Source organism: Pelecanus crispus, chromosome Z (assembly GCF_030463565.1).
Source record: "Pelecanus crispus isolate bPelCri1 chromosome Z, bPelCri1.pri, whole genome shotgun sequence".
NCBI classification, from domain to species: domain Eukaryota; kingdom Metazoa; phylum Chordata; class Aves; order Pelecaniformes; family Pelecanidae; genus Pelecanus; species Pelecanus crispus.
Window position 1 is genome coordinate 558,974 of NC_134676.1, and position 24,778 is coordinate 583,751.

At 36.4% G+C, this 24,778-nt stretch overlaps 1 protein-coding gene across 2 annotated transcripts in view; it reads right to left on the bottom strand.

Moving 5' to 3' along the window:
- NEDD4L (NEDD4 like E3 ubiquitin protein ligase) overlaps positions 1-24,778 on the bottom strand; it is a 154,047-nt gene that overhangs the window by 23,995 nt on the left and 105,274 nt on the right. For both annotated transcript variants that reach the window (XM_075727087.1, XM_075727086.1), the window contains 9 exons: positions 22,965-23,097; positions 21,647-21,823; positions 16,359-16,433; positions 14,320-14,379; positions 7,783-7,914; positions 7,174-7,293; positions 4,452-4,649; positions 3,550-3,627; positions 1,410-1,464 (listed from right to left, as the gene is read on the bottom strand). In XM_075727087.1, the coding sequence (XP_075583202.1) occupies positions 1,410-1,464; positions 3,550-3,627; positions 4,452-4,649; positions 7,174-7,293; positions 7,783-7,914; positions 14,320-14,379; positions 16,359-16,433; positions 21,647-21,823; positions 22,965-23,097 (1,028 nt within the window). The remainder of the gene's footprint in view (positions 1-1,409; positions 1,465-3,549; positions 3,628-4,451; positions 4,650-7,173; positions 7,294-7,782; positions 7,915-14,319; positions 14,380-16,358; positions 16,434-21,646; positions 21,824-22,964; positions 23,098-24,778) is intronic.

Genomic DNA, 24,778 nt, shown 5'->3' on the forward strand with positions numbered 1-24,778 from the left:
ATAAAAAAAAACCCTCCAAACTTTTGTAAAAACTGCTATATAAAAAGCTAAAAAACCTCAGATCAAAAGAGGGACTAGAGAGAGATTTCAGATGCAAATAAATTTAGTTTTATAATCATTATAAATTCTTTGGGGAATTCTAATTAACGTACAACTTGAACATTCCATTTACTTTTAGAGACTTACTCATGCTTAAGTAGATTTAGGAGACTGAAAGATTAAAGCTTTTTAAAGGAGGTTGGGAGGCTTAACAATTATACAGATATTTTAAATATGACAGTTTTATTCTGTGACTCTTCAGTGGCAGCAGTTTAGAATAATTTGCCATATTTAAGTTTCCAGATATCTGTTGGGAAAAACAATTACAGAAGGCGTAAAGAATAATAATTCTGTACTGATGTTCAAAAGAGGTTAATCTTGTGCTCGATGGGGGTATTATTTCTGATTTTTATTTAAAACTATTTCTTCAATTTCAAAATTCATATTACTTTAGAGACAGTCTTTTAATAATGGTTTAATAATGTCATATATACAACTACAGATAAGCATAGGAGTCAGCATTACTGATACTGAAACAAAAACGTAATACTATCAAATATGTATGATAGTTTAAGATTTTAATTATTTAAGTTTTGCATAGCACATGTACCCTCTTCTAATGGTTTTGTGAGTTATCTATTTCTGTGAAGATTATGCCATCAGTAGAAATACCTCATTAAAAAGTCCAGCTGAAGTCTTAAAAATAAAAAATAAATATAAAAAAGGAAGAAACAACCCAACCTTTCTGGGCTGCTTTATTTTCAAACAACAACAAAAACTCACACAGTAGTTCTGAGATGCTGTAATAAGACAAGTCTACAATGAAACATCACTTACACTAGAACTTCACTAACAGAACTGAATAATATTAATGGGCTGGGTGCAGTTTAACATGCTATAAATAGGAAATAAGATCAGAATCAGCACTGCCACAAGACCTTCTTAAGGAGAGGAAAAAGTACTGATCAGTGCTAATTTCTCCACTGCCTATATGTGGAGTTGTGGCTATATGCTCTTTTCTCATCTTATTTTCTATTCCTAGTGTATATTTTAATTTATTAAGTGCAAATAAGCCATGGGATCATCAACAACAACAACGACGAATCCAAAATATCAACAAGAACAAAAGAAACCACAAAGAAGAAATGTTAATGCTTCACAAGTCAGAGAGGGACAAAGCTTGATGAGCCAATTAAAAGCAAGCTTTCAGTGAATATACAGTACCGTATGAGGGCACTAAGTCTCTGGTATCAATGTCTCCACATATCAACACCTGGCTTCCTAAATGAAGAGTAAAATTATAAAGCTTTCACTTCAATATTTATGACCTCCCTTTGTCTATTTGCTGTAGTACCTGAATGCTTACTTACTATGGTCTATATAAAACGTTCTTCCATCCAAATGTATTCTTTCCTCCCAACCAGGCTGGAATGAGGAAATAAAAAAAAAAGAAAGAAAGAAAGTGAAATACTACCGCTCTCAGACAGCATGAAGCAATACATTATGCACACCTACTTAAACTGTCTGATAGATGCTTGTGAGGCAGAAAACACAAAATGATCATAGACGCGTTATGTCAAGGCCAAAAATCTAGAAAGATTCAAAAAACTGGCTATTTATACAGATAACGGTATCCAATATAGTAAATATTTTTTTAAAGCTTGGAAGTGGCAACTTCTTGCATCTGGGTTTATACCCATTTCCTAGGAAATGAACATAAAGAATAGATTGTCCATCATTGGCTAGGTTTGAGAGTTTCTCGTTCTACTTCTGAAACACATGTGGGTTATTTACCGTACATATGTAAGCCAGGATCCCATTACAGTGGGACAAGAATGTCTAACCTAGTCCTCAATTCTTCCCTTTTTATCCGTTCCCTTTTCCCATTTTCCAAATGATTACAGTATAGAAAGGACAATAAATGGCACACTGTTAGTGTATGCAATGCTGTCCAGTCTAGCACTCATTCCACCTGTATGCTCTATGTGAGCTTCAGACTTCTATAAAATATAAATGAGAAATTATTTAATTTCCATTTTTTTGATGGAAATTGTTAAATTCTGTAGTCATCCTTACCTCACTCAAAAATGGATTGTTTAAACTGAGTTTAAATCTGTTACTAATTATATATCTCCAGTGATATATGTCAGGCTATCCTGATTTCACTGCGTTTTTTACCTCTTGCAGTTAACAAAATAAACTGTAAATTGGCCCTTCAGTTACTCCCATGCAGTGCCTCCTATCTAAGCAATGTGTCCTCAAAGATTAATGCATGCTCAATGTATCTGAAGAATTGCAAAAGAATAGCTACTTCCACAGCTGTTTCCTTCAAGACAAACTGCATTGCTGCTGTGTTGTAGCCAGGAAATGCATCATGATAAATATGTTCAACTGTGCACAGTTTTCAATCTCATCAGTGATTCAAGACACTAGCCCTCACAAATGCCCTAGCCTGATTTAAACAGGAGGCAAAACTTTTTGCTAATTAAGACAAGGGCAGTGAGATTTTAGGATGTCTTAGAGGAGGATGTCTAATCCTAGGTGGCAACAGCAGTTATTGCCCCTCGCCAAAGGCAGCATTTGTCACCACTCTTGCCCCAAAGCAGCGCTCATTTTGGTCTGCTGGCAGAGCGGTTCGTCTCAGTAAACTGTAACCCTGCTCACTGAAAATGAGTAAGAGTAAAGACTCGTTATTCAAACTATTTAAAATTAAAATAATTTAACCTGACATGTCCTGGAGCGTGGGACAGTAGCCTCTGCTGCTGGCAGAGCTGTTCGCAGACAGCCTGTCCATAATACATGCTGGAGCACTGAGAGCGCTGGTGACAATTAGTGGCTCGTTGTCACTAAGGTTTCCAGAGTTGCAAGTACAATTTCAATGGCAATTTCTCAAAAGTGTGCTTAGTATATATGAGGCAATAAGCTGAATTAACACTACACTGTAAAAATCAGGACCTTAGAAGAAGTGCTAGCTTTCATAGACTAATCTCTGCCATTAAAGATGCAGTTTTCTAAAAACAAAGCAAAACTCTGTATTTGACATGGCTGTAAGTCAATACTGTACTTTGGTTACAAGTGTGACAAAATGATAATTTTCTCTGCAGAATATGAAAGTTTCACTGAAAACCCAAAACTTATTTAGATGTCTGAATGCCAATATATGCTGGTAGATTATTAGAGCTCACTTTGAGCAATCTGCTCCAGCAACAGGTAATTATCTAAAAGCACATAGTCAGAGATAAAACCAAGGTAAAGCTTTGAGCTTTGAAGAAACTTAAGCAAAAACAACACGCGATCATTTCAGAAATACTACAGGCTGGCTTCAAAGAGCCTGACTGATTCACAGATCACAATGAAGCTTTTTGGTGCTACATATAAACATAGCTTTAATATCTTCAGAAAAGTGATGACAGCAACATATGTGTCCACATACAATATATGGCTGCAATAATAGATCAGATCACATAAGACAGCAGATATATATTAAAATACATATGCATTATCACTTACAGGAAGAGGGCCCAAATCATTAGGGTTCAAAGATGCTTTTGATCTCAAATGCACTGGAAATTTCAGTCGTGGATCCTCCTGTAATAGAAATATAGAACTGTAAAGCCAACAGATCAAGTTAGATCTACATACTAAGTCAAACACAGAATTATCTGGATATCTTCCTACATTACAGTTATTCTTTTCTTCTTTTTTTTTTTTTTTTTTTTTTTTTTTTTTGAGAATAAAACATACAAAACCAATAGAACATTTGGTATTTGGATGTGTCACATACTTAATTAGGATTCATATGCTGAAATGATTTTTTAAACATTAAGTTGGTTAGGGTGATGTAAGACTTTGACTCCATTAAGTGTGTCCTATCCAGAGACATGCTTCAAAACATACAGCCCTACTGTCAGGAATGCATGCACTCCCATAAGCGGCACTTAGACACATACGCACATTGTCTCAAATGAAACAACAATCCAAATCTCCGTTGCACTGCATGCCCCTCAAACTCACATTTGGGGAATTTAAAGGACAGTACTTGCATGCAATGACTTGTCAAGTATAAAAAGGTCAAATGCAAAATGCAAAACACTACTGCATGGTAGCTGATGTACAAATGCACCAAAATCTAAGAGGATATGACCAAATAAGTTTCCTTTCTCTGAGTGCAGCAATGGCAGCACTATAGTAATTTCACAAAATTAGCTACTCGAGTCTCTTGCTACTGTACGTGGCTGCATGGAGGATGCAGTGAGATTCCTATACCAGTTTTATGGAAAGTTAGGCTGACAAATCCCCCCTTAAAGACAAATGCCACAGTAAAATAGGGGGTATATAGGCATGAAAACAAAGACAGAAACATTTAAAAGATGGCAACTGATTCAAAATTCATTATCTAGAATTTCTCTTACCCATGTAGTAGTTTTCGTATTATGATCAATGAAGAAGGGCCTGCCATTGGGTGCTATTCGCATCTCCCAGCCAGGAGGAAGGAAGCTTTGTGCAACTTTGTGTTGTGGTTTAGGAGAGTTGTAAGGTGAGGGCTGTGGAGACTGCGGATTGGAAAGGGTGTCCTTCACCGCTCTGCGCACGGGGGAGTCCTTGATACCCTGCAGAAAATGAAAGATGTCAAATGTCGCTCAATACTGTGAAATGAATAAAACTTCACAGCAAATGGTATCACAGCAAATAGTTTTTCATTCCAGATGTAATTAATACTAGAATTAAGTGCTGGGACTGATTTCCTAGAACTTACTCAGCTGGAGTCCACTCCTTCTAACATACAGAGCTTTTTGCTGTGAAGGACACAGTGTTTTATCGCTTCCCTCTGCAGTGATAATGTCCACAGTATTTACATTTGATTATATATTTTACTGCAGCTGCCCTGTACATGTCAATATTTCATTTTACAAAGGAAAAAATAAAAGCACTGCTTTGATCTTCGTGGTGCAATATATCTCACTTTACAACAAGAGAGTACCCTAAATGTGAGGCAGTGTTACCCACTTTTCAATGCATTTCTCAAACATAACTTCAGACAAAACATTTAAATATGAACTTAAAACAAGTTCCTAAATAAATGGAGGTTTGCAATTACAGATTTTGGACAGGTTTTTTTTGTTTTGTTTTGTTTTTGTTTTTGTTTTTTTAAATAAATGATCACAGTTGCAAAACTGCTTCGCTGATCAATGCCTACTGGTTAAAAACAAGAGTTAAATGATGTGTTTGGGTTTCTTTAAATTTCACTGGGAAACTGCACATTTAGATGCCTAAACAGCTTGAAAAATTTGATCCAGATTTACTCACCTTTTACAGACTACCACAATCAGAAAACAAGACTTAAGCACTATGTTTAAATCTTGCTTGCATTTGTCATTTTCAGTTACTTTCCAAAAACATGCTCTCATTAGCTGATATAACAGTTTGTTTTCTTCTCGTTTTACTAATTATTAAGATCCAGTAAATCCATGCATGCTTATTTTGGCAATTCTCTAACTTAGCCTACATTTAATTACTATTTTTTGAGGATTATATTAGAAAATGAGGCATCAAGAAGGATATTTACAAAATTATTCTAGCCTTATTTGTGGCTTGTTTTGACCTGCATTTGGATGGAAAATGCAGTTAGATTACACTGTCCAAAAGCAGCATTTAAAACAGCTTGCATTAAATAAAGGCTTCCCATATGTCTTGTAAACAAAAAAGTTGAAGAGTTTACAATAAAATAACTATTTAAACAAAGGAAGTAACTTCTAAAAAGTTGAACTCATTTTTTTCTTGTGGTTGTATCCTTCAAAATTTTAATATTAGTAAGTCTATACTTTAAAAAAAAAATTAATTCAGAGGTGGGTATAAGAAGACAAGTTTGTGCTGTTCAGCACCCTTGTGGTTTCTGAGCATTGAACAAACTAACCACCAAACTGATTAGCTGAATATTCTCAAGTGAAGAGAAAATGGGTTTTGTAGCTACAGAGTAGGTTATTGGCCTTAAGGGCTAGCTTATCGCCCTGAGACACTCAAGTTTCAGATGCTTAGGCAGTGACTTCCACCAGCTCAACTGTTTAAAATGTCAGTATGGAGAAGAATGCCCTTAATGGTTTAGTTTAAGATATTCAGAATCTTTTACTTTATTTAAATTACACTAAATTTGGTCTTCAAAATCAGCAATGGCAAGGGTAGTTTTAAGTAGTTCATTGTTAAAGGGTTTATCCGAATTACATATAAGTAGAGATAATTTATCTTAAATATGAGCTATAAACACCTTACTACAACCTGTCCAATAATCCTACCTTTGTTTAACAATTTGCTCACTAGTGTGAGTACTTTTCAGTATAAGGAACAAAGAAGAACGATGCTTAAAAGGAACTAAAAGTTACAATCTTCACTTGATTGTTGGCAAACTTCTGCTGGGGCAAAGGGGACACAAGTAGGAAAGAGACTGTGAGAGAGAAGGACAAATAAGGTGCCATACGGTAAGTCTGAGGAAGAAATTTTTAAGAATTTACTCTCCTCAACACAGCCATATTTAACTGATTCAAGAGTTTTAATCGCACTTCCAGAAGTAAAACACACATTGTCTTTGATTGCATAAGAAGCCTCTTCAGTTATTCTTCAGATACATTGCAGTGAACATCATGCAACAGTATTCTGAATTACTTTTAAAGATACTTAAAAGAAATTAAATGTCCTTTTGAAAGACAAGGAATATAAAATGCACTCAGTATCTTAATTCAAAGATTTTTCCAAACTCAATTGCATGTATTATTTTCAAAGTTATCAGCATCACAATAAATGTTTCAACTTAAAAAAAAATTTCTGATTTTATACATTCAGAGCACTTGAAGGGAGTCACAAAAACGTATGTTTCAGACATGCATGCAGTTTATGTTTTAGCTGACCAAACTAAATAATCATATATATATATTACATCATTCAATGACCACAGAAGTTAAGTAATACTGTTGTACAACATAAAGATCCAGATGGAAAACTGCTAAAGAAAACAGCAATATATTATGGCAAAATCAGTAACAGGGAAAAGTGGCTGTGTTGCGTATCTAAAAAAGAAATAAGAAGTTACAATGAATGAGAAGTCAAACATAAGTTATCTTTGTTGGTGACAGTGCTTCTCACCTCGAGTGGAGCAGATAAAGTTACTGTGGGTGAACTGAGGCTACGAGGCCGTCTGATCTGGGGTTCACTTAAGTGGTTGCTGCTGTTTGCTGCTGACCCAACCATGCCGTCTTCTGCAAGCTGTTTCAAGAAGCAAAACCAAGTTAGCAAGTAGTCAGAAACACAGTTCATCCAGAGTTAGGACACTTAAAAAATGACGTAATTATTAATTATTATGATGAAATATTAAATGTACTTTCTTAAAGGTCAAGTATTTGATTTAATTTCATGGGAAGGGCAAATAATGTATGGTACTATTAACAGATCAACACAACTTTCAGATTCAATCCTAAGAATGCACTTGGCTCCTGTTATGAGTTCATATGTACCTCTCTGTAAACTCCCTCCATTGTAGCAATCAACCTAATCTGTACCTTAACACAGTTAAAAGAATTAACAAAAAAATCCCAATCACTGCATTTTTTTATGATTATCCTGAGTTGTCACGACAATGCTTAGGATTTTTTTTTTAAAATTTCAGAGTTCTGAAGAGCTGCTTCAACTGACTTTACACTCAATACATGCTAAGTGCTTGCTATCTAAATTGAGCATTATAACAGATCTTCATACCTGCATAATGGGCCGTGTCCATGTCGTGGTTCGGTTGTTATGATTGACATAATACGTTCGGCCCTTTGCATCCTTTCTTTCTTCCCAGCCTGAAGGTAAGCCTGGTGTAGTATGTACATAGGCCACTGAAGGCTGTTCAAGCAAGAAATTACTGTATTGTTATTTCATAATAGCTAAAAAAAAAAATTTCAAAAGTCTGTTTAAAAAAAAACCTTGTTAACTTACAATGTTCTTAAACACAACAAACATATAGAAAAATATGGTTTCTGATTTCATTTAATATAAGCTCTCCTTCACGAAACTTTCAGTCAAGTAATTTTTTCCTCAAAAATAGAACTTTTGATTCACTTTTGCACAGATCCAGGTATCTTGTTCAGAAAGCAGCTAAGCTGGTATGTCCTCAAACTTTTTAATTTGTAGATTACACATAATGACAAAAAGGCACTTTGTGTTTTAATTATTTTTGCTTAATGTAGATGTTTTTTCCTTTTATTAGTATAGATAAGTAAGAATTGCAGTAACTGTGCAGTCAAGATTTCCCAAGTTCTGTTTTTTCTTTACCACGGGTGTTTTGAATCAGTTGCAAGAAACTATTGTGGGTTTAAAAACTGAAGTTCAACCATTTTGTTACAGTTAAAGATGTTGCATTCAGTGTAAGATGTCCTGAAGACACAAGGTACGCTCCAAATTGGAACCCAAACGTCGTAGCACAGACAGCAAAGCTTCTTGAAGAAAAATAGCCTAGAGAGAATTCTTAACACTGACCCTGTCTGCATCTGAGTATGTATTTTAGAAGGGGAGGATGCCCAGGGAGTTAGTTTTTAGACCATACCCTCCACATAAATGTACACGTTTATTAAGCGTGGTCACTTCCTAGTGTGGGACTCCTCTTACGACACCACTTGTTTGTGTAACGAATTACGAACAGGTATCCTGGCTGTCAGTGAAGCAAACAAGAAAATCAGAAAACTCAGAATAGGTGTTTTTCTCAAGTAATCGATGTAAATACTAAGAGCTAGAGACAGGAATTTCTGTCCTTCACAGCAGACAGAAACGCTACAGGACAGTATTTTTGCTCTCTAATGAAGCCCATGCATTAATAATTGCATCGAAGACTTGGCACGTGCAAGGCGCTTTTCTGTACCTATGAGAGAGGCATAGCTGAGAGGCTGAGAACTACTGAGAGACAACTTCAGATTTGGAAGCCAATACAAATTCAGCACTGCACGGTAACAGTATGACTTTAGCATCAATCCCAATATTTCTATTAGAGGTATAAAATACTTGCTGGGGGGAGTTTATCACTAGCCCAAACCCTGAAAAAGAGCAGTATGTCTCAGCCTCACATCAAGAGAATGAGCAAGCCGATGAACCAGGGGTAAATACGGGGTTTTCTTTCATCCAGTCTTTGGGAGCCTGAGCTAACCCACCGTCAGCAGACACGTGTATCACAGCAACGACAGCAACAACTTAGAGCAAGCAAAGGTGCCTCTGCTTTTTCGAGTATTTTCCCCCTAGCTGAGGCGGGCGTCAGAAACAGCCTCTGCTTCAGGGCTGATTCACATACAAGCAGCTCGTGCAGGCAGAAGATCAGCCCTAGGGGCAAACGATTTTGGTGAAGATGAATGCCCGAAGCCTCAGCCCTGCAAAGTATTAACATTCATATATGGCTCTGAGCTCTTCAACTCTCACTAGGTGAATGCAAACTGAATTCCGTGAGCACCTGGATTGAATGTTGGAATACAAAGCAGTGCACGTGAGTTAAAGAGATTAAAGATGTTTAAGGAAGACTCTTTAAACTTTTTCCGTATGATCTTAAAATAAAGCCAAGGGAAGAATCAGCCTTGAAAATGACTAAATACCTTCACATAGGTTAGGAACCGATTGTTAAGCTTTCTAGTTTTAGAAAGGAGTGTTCCTGGTAAAGTGACAACTGCACTGATGACCGTTCTTCTGATGGAAAAAAGCTAATTATATTTAACATAAAAATTTCTAATCCTTGTAACTAAACTAAAAATCCAACACATTATGAAAAAGTGTTATTCCTACCTTACCGTACTACTGCCCTCAACATTTAAAGAAACACTGAGATTGGTCTCCTGTATTCACGATACATTCTTCCTCTTATCTGTCATGGCTATCTATAATAAACAATACTTTAAAAAAATTTTTTTTAAAAAAAATGTAGCCTGATAAAACATTTGTTTCTATCCTATGGCTGTGTACTTTTAATATTCAATTTATTTTAAACCTGAAGTAGTCACGATCAAATTATATATGTAAGCACTATTTAGGAAATATATATGCCAAAAGTGGTGAACTAGAAAGTTGTAATAAAGTGGAATTAGCAAGATGCATTAATTCAGAGTATGATGCACTCGAAGCTATATTTTTTTTTTTCCACAAAACAGTAGGAAGAGTAGGAAAAGCTTAAAAGGACTGAAATTCAAAGTCATGTGAGAATATCACAAACAGATTTTTAATTATATTCAATTTATATTCATTTAAAGGAAATATTTTTTTGCCAGATTAAAAAAAAAATCATTAGCAACTGCATTTTGGCTGACAGTATAAGAAAAATCTATAACCACTTACAGCATACATAGGATAAGATGAATGCAAAATTAATCAGTAAAACCAAGTATGATTCCGGTTTCCATTTCAATACCTGCAATCCACTCATTAATATCTTAAACTCTAAGCCTTTCATTGTTTTTCCTTATTGTACTACTTAGATTCCCCAGTGCAAGTATTCTACACCTTACTACAAAAATACATTTTCTTTTCCTGAAGTCTATACTGTCCGTGCCGTGCAGACTCACAAGAGCATGGGAAGTATTAAGCCGCAAGTGGGGCTACGTGGATAGCTGCCTCCGTCTCTAGGTCTTCAGCTTTATTCACCACACTAACCACAAAGCAAGTAAAAAAGTTACTCTTTCCATGTCCTTATAATAAAACAGTGATTTTATGATCATTCCATTTAAAAATATGTATACAGTGGAAAATTACTACCCAAAGATCGAAGACATGAATTACACTGCACAGTGGAATTTGATAACTCTCTTTAGGACTCTGAAGGCTCCTGTTGAAATTGAGGATACATTCTACAATCTACATTCTTTGCTCCAGCAAGGTAATTAACTGTAATTCTTGTTCTTGCTTCATATTCATAAAACCTCTTTCCCAGAACTCTTGCTTAAGTCAGTATATTTGCTTTTTAAGAGGAGAGCATAGTTAACACAACTGGAGAACTGCCTAGATAATCAAGAAAGGAAGATGAGAAAAGACACTGAATGGGTCAGAAAGTTGACATGCTACAATAGGGAACAGAAAACAGAGGAAAACAGATGAGGAAACTAAGTAATACCCACTGAAACAAACTATGACACTCTGATTTATTTCTTGCCTAAACAGTCAAGTGCTGGAAAGACCATGCTGTTTTTCCACTCGTCTTACTTCACAGAGCTGGCAGGCAATGATAAGGAGACTACTTCTTCCAAGACTGTTCTAATGGCTTCCAAACCATTAATCAGTGGTCAATAAGGCCACAGAAAGTGCTCTGAAAACAGTCCACAGACAGTATTTGAGTTAAAAATTAGAGAATTAAGGTAACTGATTAGTCTGGGAGAAACTGAGAGGGCTGACAGTGATTCACAGATTTGTCTGGACCAATGGATGACTGCTACGCATTCTTACATGTTTGCTCTATTCAGGCTATTAATATTGTCTACAGTACAGAGTAAACATAAGGTGTGGATAATTCAGAGATTTTAAATGAAAAAATTTGATCATTTAGTTTTAATAATACACAATCTATTCACTATGTGATGGCATGCTGCAAATTATCAACTTCGACTGTCAGGATACAGAAACACAAGAAAGATGCTCTAGGTATGCCACCTGACCTTTCCTTTCTCTTTATCAAAATAAAGTCAGCTGTCAGCAGCCTTTCTCCTTACTATTAATTGTGGGTTAATGCAACCCATAATGCAATCTGCCAAACAGAGTTTGCCTTTCAACCTCCTTTCCGTATGTTAGATACCAGTGTAAAAGATATTCTACCGCATACGGTAGAAACGTGGGAGATTTATCAAGAGCCTTTTCCCCCCAAACTGAACACTTGTTAACAACCGTCTTCAAAAAATGGGGGGGGGGGGGGGAATGTCATGAGAAGGGAGATGCTGTGACACATGGTGCATTAACTTGTGTTTTGCTCAGCCTAGTTCCTTCCCAGAGGAATGGTAAAGGACCTTGGGGACTTAAAAAAAATACATAAATCCTGAAAAGCAAAGTGGTTAATAACCACAGATATATTTACCCAAACACACGCTTCATCTACAATCATCAACACCTACTTCATTACACACACTCAAGTAACAAATGTACTCATCTTCTGTCACTGGCAATATAAAAAGTCAGCCATGCTCTATCTAGGGCAGATGTAACGTTTTTACAGTTCTACATAATATTTAGTGTACCAATTTCTTATGAGCTATCTGAATGCTTAGACTCGGACCCACAGGGGGGAAAAAATCAGGTAACGTTTGTGTGACTATGCTCTTTAATAGCCTCCTCAGGCCCCAAAGCTTGCTAGGACAAAACCACAAAGCAAACCAGAGTATTTCCTAATTTAGTCACACTCTAGAAGAGAGGGGGCGCAGCCATGAGGGTCGTACCAACTCTCGCACAGAGCAACAGCAATTGCAGCGATCGAGCAGGTTATGCCACTCGTGGGTTTCACTGCCGCTCCTGAAGGGCTCGACTCGCCGAGTGCGTTGGTATCAGGCTAAAGGGCCAAAGCACGGTTATCGCTCCCTCGCCAGTGCAACGCGCCTTTCATTCTCACTGCAAAACAGATCCAAGAGGAAAGACAGTCCTGCCGAGGGACTATTCCTGGAAGAGCCATGTGGATTTAAATCATCTCATATGTAGGTGGGCACAGAACTCGGTGCTCATTGCTCTCGGGTAACTCAACTAAGCCAGTTATAAAAAGGAGCGTCATCACTTCTTAAGATGCCACAGCGTCGCGGTTTTATGCAGTCCGTCCCCGTGCCTCTGTGCTAGGCATGCTCCCAGCATCCCTGCAGAATCGTGCTTCTTTAGGGACTGAGACTGAAGAACGTCAATTTGTGCGTCCCAGCCCAAGGAGGGGTTTTATAGGGATTCTGAAAGCAAAACTGAAGTGACCTAGAAACTTCTACTATTGACAGACTTTGTGTCTACAAATTTTAGGTGCCTAAAGGACAAACAGAATGGCAACCTTTGAAGATAATGCTTTTGGATTTAAATGCATGAGTCCTATTTAAGTCCTAAGTCCTCCGCAGATTTGGATTTCAGAGTATAAATGCACACTGAATGAAGACAAAGGTCTGGGGGGGGGTAGGGTCCCACTAGTAAGCTGCAATATAATTAGGTAAAACATCTATGATATAGCTTTATTAATTATGAGTCAGTGAAGTTTGAACTCAGTTATTTGCAGAAAAATATTACTATTTTGCTCTAAAAATTATAATCAAGACAAGATGCTCCGCCAATAAAAGACCTTCTTTACATTACAGGTCAATATAGCATGCATTTTAACAACTCAAGCAGGTTTTGCAAGGACACAAAAAAGCCTGCTATGTGCAGGAACAAAATACAACTATGCTCCTCTGATTCTAAAATTCAAGAAACAGTAAATATATACAATATTACAGAATGATGCATCACCACCCAATATAAGAGCTGACATTACCGCATACAGATAGGAAACATACCAAGTCTAAATTATATTTCTTTCTCTGAAACAAATTATCTAGGAGAGGACATATTCATAAAAGCTATTTATGATAGTTACTGTAACATGATTTCTATGAAATAACTTGCTTCAGACTGACATTTAATCAGGTTAAAAAAATGGGTTGTTTTTGACAAAGTCCAACACAAATTAAAACCACTTTCCTTGTATTACACTTTCAGAAAAGCACTTCCAGAATTTTACTGGATGCTCAAAGTAAAAATTCAGCCTTAGACTGCTGAACAACTACTGGAAAATGAAAACTGGCATTAAATAAGACCATGAAGAGCTATACAATATATCACTGTACCTCTACAGTTCTCAAATTAAGATCAACTTTAAGAATTAAAATGAATTAATCTAATGGAGAGTAAGGGAAGACAGAAGCAAGCTAAAAACACAGCTACATGTATACCGATTTGATGTCTCTAATTCCTGATTCTTTCAATATCAGTTTTTAAAGAATCAGGTATTGTATCTTCCATTTTTCAGAAGTCTGTGGTATTTCCTTAGTGCACAGCTTTATTAAAACTCAGTGGCATATCCACATCATGAAACATGCTAGTATTAGAGTGAAATTGCAGTGTTTTGAGAATTTTGAGAAAACTTGAAACAACAACAACAAAAAAATAACTATTGATTCAGTGGCTGTATTTCATTCAACGCACTTCTGCTTTGTGAAAAAAGGTTCCTTGTTGTACAAGACCTAAATCTACCCACATTTTATTTAGAGATAGTGCCCGATAAAGAGTATTTATTACCGTTGGTTCCTCACCACCTGTGACAGTTGAAGAACGAGCTCTCCTAGATGGACCACTCTGCTGTTAAATGATAATTAATGTTACACATAAGTATATTTAGTGATGAAGGTCACAGATTACTGTCACATCTTTAGGAGTAAGGAATCACAGACACTCAAATTTATTAAAAGAGAGTGATTAGATGGAAATAATGTTTAAGACAATAGCAAAAAAATTGAGTCATCAATCACTGATAACCAAGTCAGAATCTCACACAAAAACCACCAAGGGAACCAATTTCAAGAGTTCTTGTATCCAATTCTATACATTCAGTATTGCTAATGATAATAAGAAGAACATTTACTCTAAATGTAACATGACCAACCCCTCCCCCCCCCCAACAAATTTTGCATGTTCTGCCCATAAACGTGGTATTTAAAACCAAAATGGTCATCAATGAGTGCACAGAAAAAGTCAGATGAAAAAGATGGAACTGGTAATTTGAATGTTCAGTAAGGATTAATACAGTCAAGAACGGTACTGTATTTAGAAAGAAAGTATGTATTTACTTGCTAGAAGATATATTATCATTAGCTTAGGAAGGATTAAATATGGTTAAGATCAGGTAACATCCTTGTTTTAGAGCAATGCTTTCAATTCTGCTGCTTTGAACACCTGTTAATGAAATGAGTGCTCTACAATAATAAAGTGAAACAAGTCACCACTCCCGATCTGACTGCACCAGTTAAAGAAACCCAGACTCCATCAAGTGATTAAATAAAGAAGCAGAACACCTCTGGAACAGACTGCATTAGGAGACGACTTTGTCTAGCAGAGAGAGAAGACAGTTAAGGTGTCATTGTACTGGAAACCACACCATTGTTTACCCAGAAGAGAAAGTAAAGACACAGATAGTACTTCAGAAGCAGTTCTTTGAACAACAGCTATTACATGCATCTGTAAGCGGCAAACGTAGATACACTGAACAACTTCTAGAACATGTGAAAAAATTAAACAAAGAGAAAAACACTATGGCTATTGTAAATGTCTGCCCAACAGCAACAGAAAGAGCAAGCAAAAGAGAGACATCAGCTTTAATAACAAACTTATTGATATACTCTATTTACTCAATATTTCCATAAAAAGATACACAAATTTGCTATTTGTAGATTCATATGTAATATATTTCTAAAAAAAACTTGCAAAAAAAAAATCCTGGAAGAAAAGTATCATTTTTAAAAAATGTTAAATTATTTTGAAAATCCGAACAGTTTTATTAAAAACATATCTTGTACAATCCCACTTTAAGTAGTCTCTCTATAGCTTACCACCTTTGCAATCCTCATACTTGGGTTGTAGGACAAAATATGTAGAACTTTCTATCAATTAGACCAAAGGTGTGCATGGCAGTTATGATGTGAAAGAGAATCTTTTTTTAAAAAACATCTTTGTATCTTTTCCTGTTTTAAGAATCTACTTAAACAAAATTGCAGAAGCTTCTTACCCAAATCAGATTAAAAACCTACAACAGATGCAATTCTGTTCAGTTCTATTGTACAATGACTATCACAGAAAGGCTCCTTTTAACTACAACTAGGTAAAACACCCCTCTTTTTTAATGTTATACAGATTTATATATTGCAAGTAAAATCAATTTACAAGACACAAAAATATTCCTGATAGGAGAGTCCTGTGGCTGCTACAGTTCCAAGTGTAGATAGCGCTACTGCCCTCTCCTACCCCAGCTGAACACAGGAGGATTTTCTCTCTCCACTGACTATATATCTACAGTTTAGTAAACTAAATTTCTATGCTAGATAACTAAAGCTAGCGTGGCGATTCTCTCAGTCTCTAAACACTGTTCTCCCTCATGAATGTCCTCATTTCAGTTGCTGACCATGATGATATTAATTTGGTATCCATTACTATTTGTGATAGTCATATGCCCATACTGGTTACTGATATATATATCTAACTAGAACTGACCTAAGAAAAGATATTATTCAGAATCAGAGAACGTTGAAACAAAAAGAAAGAAATAGAAGTTAGCTTTGGTTTACCAAGGATAATTGAGACTGTTCAGCAACTGTGTCTGTTACGCTGCAAGATCTTAATCTTGAAGAAGGATCTCTTTGCTGGAAGAAAAAAAAAAAAAAAAAAAAAAAAGAAAGATGTCTTTAAGTTAAGGTGCATTTAAAAATGGGCTTTTATTCATTAATTTTACTTTTCTACCATTTAACCCAAACCCCTAAAAAATAATATTTATGTTGCAGTGTCTTTAGTTCTAATACGTCTACAGAAACGCGGCAAGCAATGAAAAATCTAAGTTCTCAGCGTTCCACGCTAGACTGTTCCAGATTAGCTGAGAAAAGGAAAGTACTTGCATACATATCTTGTACTCATCTTTAGCATCAGAGTTACAATGTTTTATTGACCTAATCTAAGAGAATAGGATAGGCCATCCCAGATGAGAAAACACACAGGAAAATTAAGAGTTGTGGAATCAGCAGGAAAGGGGAAGATTAACTAAAGACATAATGGGACGTGAAAATGCCATGGAACTTTTGAGAAACTATTTTCAAGTATCTTTGGAAGACATTTTAGAGAACCTGGAGGGAGCATAAGCAGTATAAGGAAAATGTAAAACTTCTGGCTGAATACTGGCAATGTAGTCCTTGGAAAATCAATACGCTAGAGTTCCCAAATTTCTACATCTGGCTTACTGCACCAGTTACCGCTATATTCGTTACTCGCACAGGGGCACGAGAGGATGCCAATCCTACACAGGGGATGATTATGTGATTCTTGTGCCCACGACATCCTGAAACTGTGGCTGGGAAAGCAGCAAGTTCTGCAGAACTTTCACTGGGATTACAGCCACAGTGGGAGCCTTGCTGAGATCATCTGTTGGCATACTAAGAAATTTCCAAATTTGCATCTTAGTACATGATGCTTAGCTTACTCCTCAATAATACCATGAAGAACAGCTTTGAAGTTTACAGTTTAACAAATGGCAGAGAAATGCTCAGAAGTTTGCTGGCTGGAGTTAATCCAGAAATTTCATACAAACCCAAACTAACTGCTAGGGATAGAACTCTATATTGTAATGATCACTAAGACACCTATAAATATAAATAATACCACAAGAAAAGGACATTAGAATATACCCAATTACTAGACAGATTACCTATGTTTTACAGGTACAAACCCCTTTCTAACAAAATCCCCTGTAAACAATTAGTATCTACTTCTATTTTACCAGGTAACAGTATATACAATTTCTCTGTTGACAGTGACCCTTCATATATATTATGAAAAAAAGGGCTCATTCATTTTTCTAATGGAGAAATGTCACCGTGAACAAATTCTGATAGAAGAAAGATGTAATCTGCCCCCCGCACTATCATAAAACCAGTGGCAGAATGCAGAGTATTACCCCAGGTCAAAATACTGACTCCAGAAATTCTGGTTTGCACTCAGTGAGGATCAGGTGAATTGCTATGAATTTCTTTGGAAAGGTCAAATAGAAAGGGCAACTCTTATGTTAAAAATCCTCTGTCCCACATGATTTGTAAGTGATGAGAAATTTTAACATAAGCAGGCCAATTTGTCCCGCAAGAAAAAAATTTAAGAGGGATGGAAAAAAAATCTGAGCAATTAGCCTAAGAACATTATTTCTTAGGCAAAAATTAAGCAGGTGACAATTCTCTTAAAACCAGACATTACAATAAAAACTGTAGCTGTAATACAGCTCTTCAGGGAGTGAATGCTTCACCTTGGTTTTCATTATTTCACAGTGAAATTCACAGATGGCATGCACTATTGACAAAAATTAGGCATTAAAAAATAAATCAAAATCAGATACTATAGATGAGACTTCAAAGTCTTAAAAATGTATTTACTTAAAAACTTACAATATTTTTTCAAAAACCAAGTCTTAATTTTCCTCTTTGCCTTCTAGTTTTTGAACTTCCCAAGACACATCCTTCATGATCATGAATCAGAAACAAAAAAGCCCTAAAAAAAGCAGATATGCTAGCACATCTGCTTGATACGAAAATGTAATTCCTTACAAACCTGTGAGATTTATCAAAAACAAGGTGATAAAGCACAGTGGTGTCAAGTGACTGAATTCCATTCCATATGGAACAGGCTCAGATTATAAAGGGACAGAACCTGAGAAGTGACAAGGATAATTACATTTTCCACTTGCTACGACATTGTTTTTGGGACTCACAGCCACAGAGGCTTCTTTACATCCCAAAATTACAAGGAAGACCTCCAAAGATAATTTCAGCTTTTACTTCTTGATAACAAGATGTTTGCTATCCAATTAAAAAATGTTTCAGAAGGAACTAATGCACCATGCTAATATTTTTATATTTAAGAAGGGACTAATGTTCTGCCTACCTCAGTTAGCAACCATTGCCCTGTAGAGTTAATACGTGGTCTACAAGGTGTAGTCCAACATAAAAAATTACAGTAATTTTGAAATATCCCCACAGCTGGTACCAAGACATCTAGAAGGCATTAGGCATGGCATCGGCAGTCATTTTTTGTTACTCATGAGAAATCCCATAAAATGAAAAAAATATACAAATGCTGTAGTCATGAGAGCTGGCAACAAAGCAAGCCATAAATAGAGTATTTCAGTTGGAAGGGACCTACAAGGATCATCTAGTCCAACTGCCTGACCAGTATTCAGTAAAATACAGTATTTCATAAAATCAATCAGCATCTACATAGCATCTCACTTCAAATGCATTTTCTCACACAGCTTTTCTGTGTGGTTTGATTGAGGTTGTAAGTTCCATGTACAGAAACAAGCCTTAGGTAATTCTTAAACTTATTATTTTGCATACCTGATACCTCATCTCTAATCAAAGAGTAACTAGAATTACCCTTTTCTGGATATTAACGGTACGAGTATGAATGCACTAATAAACAAGCAAATGACCTAGCCTATTTATAACCACTCACGTGGGCACCCTTACGTACCACTGAAAGATAACGAAGTGACACCATGAAGCAAACTATTTGAGAGGCATATCAGAAACTCCAACTCTTACTTGAAAACATCAGTCCTAAGAGCACATTCTGTTAAAAGATCAGTGTTTAAAAAAATACAGAAAAAAGATGTAATTACACCTTGCTTCTATGTTATGCTAAAGATTAATGTGAAAGGATTTGTCTGACAAATGTATTGACAAGCAAGTCTGAAGTGTTTTCTGGCATTACATAGATATATGAGGAGAGCGACAAAATACTTTAACACACATACAATCACTCCTCAACTATCTGTCGGCAATTTAGCTGTGCTGTACATTAACTATGTATGGACGTAGAGACATGGAAGCTGTCTGCGTAGAACAATCAAAGGTCAGGCTGGATATACTAGTATAGGCACGCTGTTGGGGAAAAGCAACTGGAAGGGCTTCTAGTTTCAGCCCACAGCCTGCAGATCTGAGCCAGCTTTATGTAAAGTCACTTTAGGGCTGGTGGGTTTGGGAAAAACCCTGGATCCAAGCTTCCTCCATGCAAAGTCACGAAGCTGATCTCACAAGCCTTTGGGAATCCGGATCAAGAGGAAACGTCATGTGGACATACCTGAGCACGTGGATTAGAGCTTGTGGCGCCAGACTTTTCCTGCCTACCCGGCTCAATGCAAATGAAGCTCTGGGATGTCTCTGTACTGTGCTGCCAGCCTCCAAGCTGGGCGGATTTCCTAGCCCAGGGCAAGCGCTGTTTGTTCACATGGAACAAGCGCAGACTTAAGTGCTGGACCAGGCCAGCGAGCCCTCCCAGAGGCCAGAGCTGCAGGAAGCACAGTTCCGAGACATGAGCTGTCTTGGCAGGTACGCTAGAGCTACACACTGAACACTGCCGACCCGCCGTCTCTGCGGGCAGGCTGCTGGGTGCCCCAGCAAGGCACCACAGAGTAATTCCACTGGCTGGTTTTTTTCTGTTACTTTCAGTACCCCAACACCCCCTTACACTGGATAATGCAGAGTAACGGAGATTTTAAATGCTTTGACAATTTCTTACTTTGCAAGCGTGGTCTGATTATAATTGTTATTGCACTGATAAGAAAGATGTTATCATTTAATGGCTCATAGAAGAGCTATTTTGTATAGGAATATAATTATTTAATTATTTTAATTAAGATAACTTTGCAGCTATACAATTTATTTATTATCTTTGGTGTAAAAAAAATGTAGGCCTTGTTCTTACCACTGAACTGTTTGATTAACTTCCTGCCCTTGAAGTGAAGGTCTACTAAAAGCTGCAGTTATCTACAAAAGCACAAGTGACTCCTTATGCAGATGGCTAGCCACCAGAACTATAATTTGCTAACTAACCTCTAGATAACATACACATCATTATAAGGCACCTGTTGCATAAGCTCTTTGTGAAAAACTTGCATCTAATTAAGATTCTATTTAATCAGAACAAGAGTAAACATGATTTATCTCTTGAATTGCAAAGGTACCTTGATGGCATATACCAAGAACCCTTAACTGGTTTAGTGTGGACTTGGCAGTGTTAGGTTAATGGTTGGACTGGATGACCTTAAAGGTCTTTTCCAACCTAAATGATTCTATGATTCTAAGAATAAAAACCAAATAATTAAATCACAGCACGATGTTCTGCTTAAAACTTACAGTTGTTCTTCATAATCAGACATAAGACATTCCCTCACTTGCAAGTGTATTATCCTTATTTGTTGTGGTATCATCAGTCTGACAAACTAATGGGTAACACAAACATAGAGAAAATTTTTTTGTTTTACCTCAAGTAAACTCTTACAGTGAGAGAAATTTTTTTCCAGACTAGCCATTTACAAACTTGTGGAGGATTTCACCAGAACTACCTACTTTCAATTCTAATCCTTGGTTAATCTTATAATAGTTAATCCAGTAAACTATGAGGGGTTTATAAAATCCTAATATAAGAAAGCACACGCTTTAATATAAACATGTACAGTTACTGAACTTAAGAAAAATTCTAATGTAGTAAAATGCATGATGACTGAAAGAGCATTAGCAGTTTTTCCTCTTTGGAAATTCTTAGCTTGATAGTCTCTAGTTTTACACATTTTGTTTCACTGAAGGTATAACAGTAGCAGAGTCTGAAGTTAAACTCACACAGAAAGAAAACATTAAATCTAAACTGAGGAATTCTGCTGTGAATTATGATGCATTTTTTTTGGAAGATAATTTTAACTGTATGCTCAGGTTTTCCTGAGACCAGCAATTACTACCCTTCGTGTAAATGATTCAGGTTAGGTCAAACTAACAGAAGATTACAGTAATAGAGGTTTATATAGAAAGAGCAGCATGTCACGTACAATCAAAGAACTGAGTTGTTCCCCATTGGAATCAGGAGTGACCTGCAGTCTTCTGCTCAGTTCCTCAGATAGCTCCTGAGGACTGGTACGGGATACTGGAGATGCAGGAGGAGGTGGCAATGACAAGCTTAAGGAATCTCCACTTGCACTTGCCTCCTCTGAAATGGTTTCCCAAGGCTAACAAAAGAGAAGAAACTACGTTAAGGATTTATAAAGACAGATCGAGTCTTCTTTCCCTTTGCCTTCTGTGTGACCACCTCATTGCAGTAAACAGAGGTGTGATAATCAGCCTTAATATTTAACTAAATACACCCATCCCTAGAACACACAAACACTCTACTCAGTGTGAAGTAGTCACAGGGAAAAATGGTTTTCATGTTGACTTCAAAACAGTCTTCATGTTGATGATGACACAATGCTTTACGATTCAACACAGAAAATGATGTAGATGAAAAGATGCATAAAAAGAGCTCTCATTAAATAAATTCTATTTGAAATTTTGTTCAAAAAGTAACTAATTCTGCACTATTACTAAAAATTTGTAAGAAACAACTGTTAATTTTGATTTAGAATAAAATGCATTAATAGAAAGGACTCATTAGAATCTGCAAATCAAACATTAACAGGTGATGAGTACAACAATAGTTTCAGCAATCTATTTGTTGCTCTGAAGAACATTTAGTGAACCAAAACTAGCTTTCACAAAGAATTTTGTCTGTGATTCATATAATAAAATATTCCTTAAAGTTGAAGGGGATTCGAGCTTTGCACAAACTCTCACTTAGGCCTACTAATATCTACCAAATTTAATTTATTTAGTCTAGCTATAAATTGAACACTCACCCTGATTAATACGATCTCAGAATTCTGACTAAACTCAAGTATTTTGGGGAAAGAAACAACAGCTTCTCTTTCCTCTAAATCAAGACACTAAAGAAAACTGAAGTACATGGCAGTCCCAGCCAGTATGTTTCCCTCTTTTTTATGACTTATTCCACTGTTACTCTAAGCAGAATATTGGAAGTATTTCTATCAACGTATATATAAAAAGCAATGTGTGGAATTACAGATGTTTCTCCCAGTGTTTGTATAGTATTTAATATTGTGCATACACTATCAGGCACCCACAAATGCATGGGTCCTTGAAAGTATAGCTCTGTTTAGGATTTTTATCATGTCACTGGTATTTTACTTAGGCAATTTCCATAAACACCGTGTAGAAATGTTACAATGTACGTTGTATAGTAATTAGTTTACAAATGAGAAACACAGCAGCTTGAAGTTTAGTCAACTTCTTAAAACCAAGACCTTTGCATACCTCAGGAATGTCTCCACTCTCCATAGGTTCTGGTTCCAAATCCTCACTAATGTGTCTCCGAGAGCGGAACCGCCTATGGGCTGCTTCTTGGTTTATTTGTCTGATATTGTTATCTGAATCAGATCCCACATCACTGGATAGCGGGGAAATGAAAGCATGTGAAGGAGAAAAGAACAAGAAAATAATGAACGCTAATTAACTAAAACACCTACTTTGTCCATTGCTTTCAAAACCTCATTAATGCTTTTGATTATAAAAATCATTATTCTTGCATACGCCAGGCTTCATGAATAGGAGACTCTTTAATCCGTCAATCCAAAGTAAATAAAACTGGAAGCATTTCACAAATGTCCTGTAACAATGGCAATTAACATTCTTTTTACATCAGAGTTGGGTGAGCAGAAATGGAAGTCCACACTCAAATATACTAACCCATCATTACTCATCCTTTCCTGTGACAACCAGAATCATTCCTGACAGAGAGATTTAACCTTTGCCCCTGTCTTTTTATCAACTATTGCTTTCCTTTTTTTTGATAGCCAAAGCAAATGCAAGCTGTTGCGGTATGGATAACTTTTTGAATTGGCTGCAACCACTAGCTTGGCTCACACCAGCGCTGGTGGAAATGGAAAATAACCCAGTTCCCTTAATGGAGACCTGCCTGGCTTGTGGGACTTCTTGATGTGCACAGCTAGATAGAAATCTCTATTACAGCACTCAACGGGCAGATGTTCGTAGAAGGCAGCACTGTATTTGAACCTCTCCTTCAGGATGAGGGACTGTAACTCTGAAAGATGGTTATGTTCAGGAAAAACTCCTTTGTGCAATCATTTTATCGTTGCACATTTTAAAGAACTATGAGAAATGAACTACTCATGTTCCTACTGCAGACATGACTGTACAGCACTCAATGTTCTTCCTTGGTGACCAACTTAGTATCTGAGTTACTAGCCTAAAAGTGAGAGGTTACATATCCTACTTCCAACCTCACGAGACCTTCTGCTCCTACTGGCTTCATAAATTCATAGAATTTAAAGGCTAAACAGCATCATTTTAAAGTCTTCACTCTTCACCAAGCCTGGTGTCATGCATAAAGTTTATCAGTAGTAATTATGCATTTGTTTCCAAACTACCTGTGATGATACCTAGCTAAGAGCAAACCCCCAAGGCCTTCATTTTATACACCCATCTGATGAAGACGCTTTCTAGTGATGATTACTTTTTGGCATCTGCCAGTCAAATATTTCTGAATCCATGTACTCTTTAACTTCATTTAGCATGGTCAGATTACAAGGAGGTGCTAAATCAAGTAATTTATAAAACCTGCTTTTTTATAGATACTTATTGACCATTACCAGTCATAAGGATAGTAGTTGATGAGATTTACTTGACAAAATATACATTGCTTAGTAAATAGCTTAAATAGTTCAACAGTAAGTAGTTCAAAACATACAGAACAAAATTTAATTCGGTTCTAACTAAGAAAAAACACGTCAGATGAGAACAAGTATTGCCTTAAGTAAGGACAACACACGTTTGCATAATTTAGCTATGATTATGAATATTCACGAAAGAATAACCATTACTGTTGTAATAAGCGATACATACATAATAAGCAATCGATACATACATAAACTTAATGCAAGACGTTTATCTAATACATGATTTCAGTATAACTCTTAGCATTGTCAATTGTACATACTTTTTAAAAGGTAAGCTTGCCACAGCTTTATAAATCTAATCGTAAGAAACATACAATGAAGGCTTGAACGAGAACTCCACATAAGCACCAACAATGTACATAGGTAATGCAG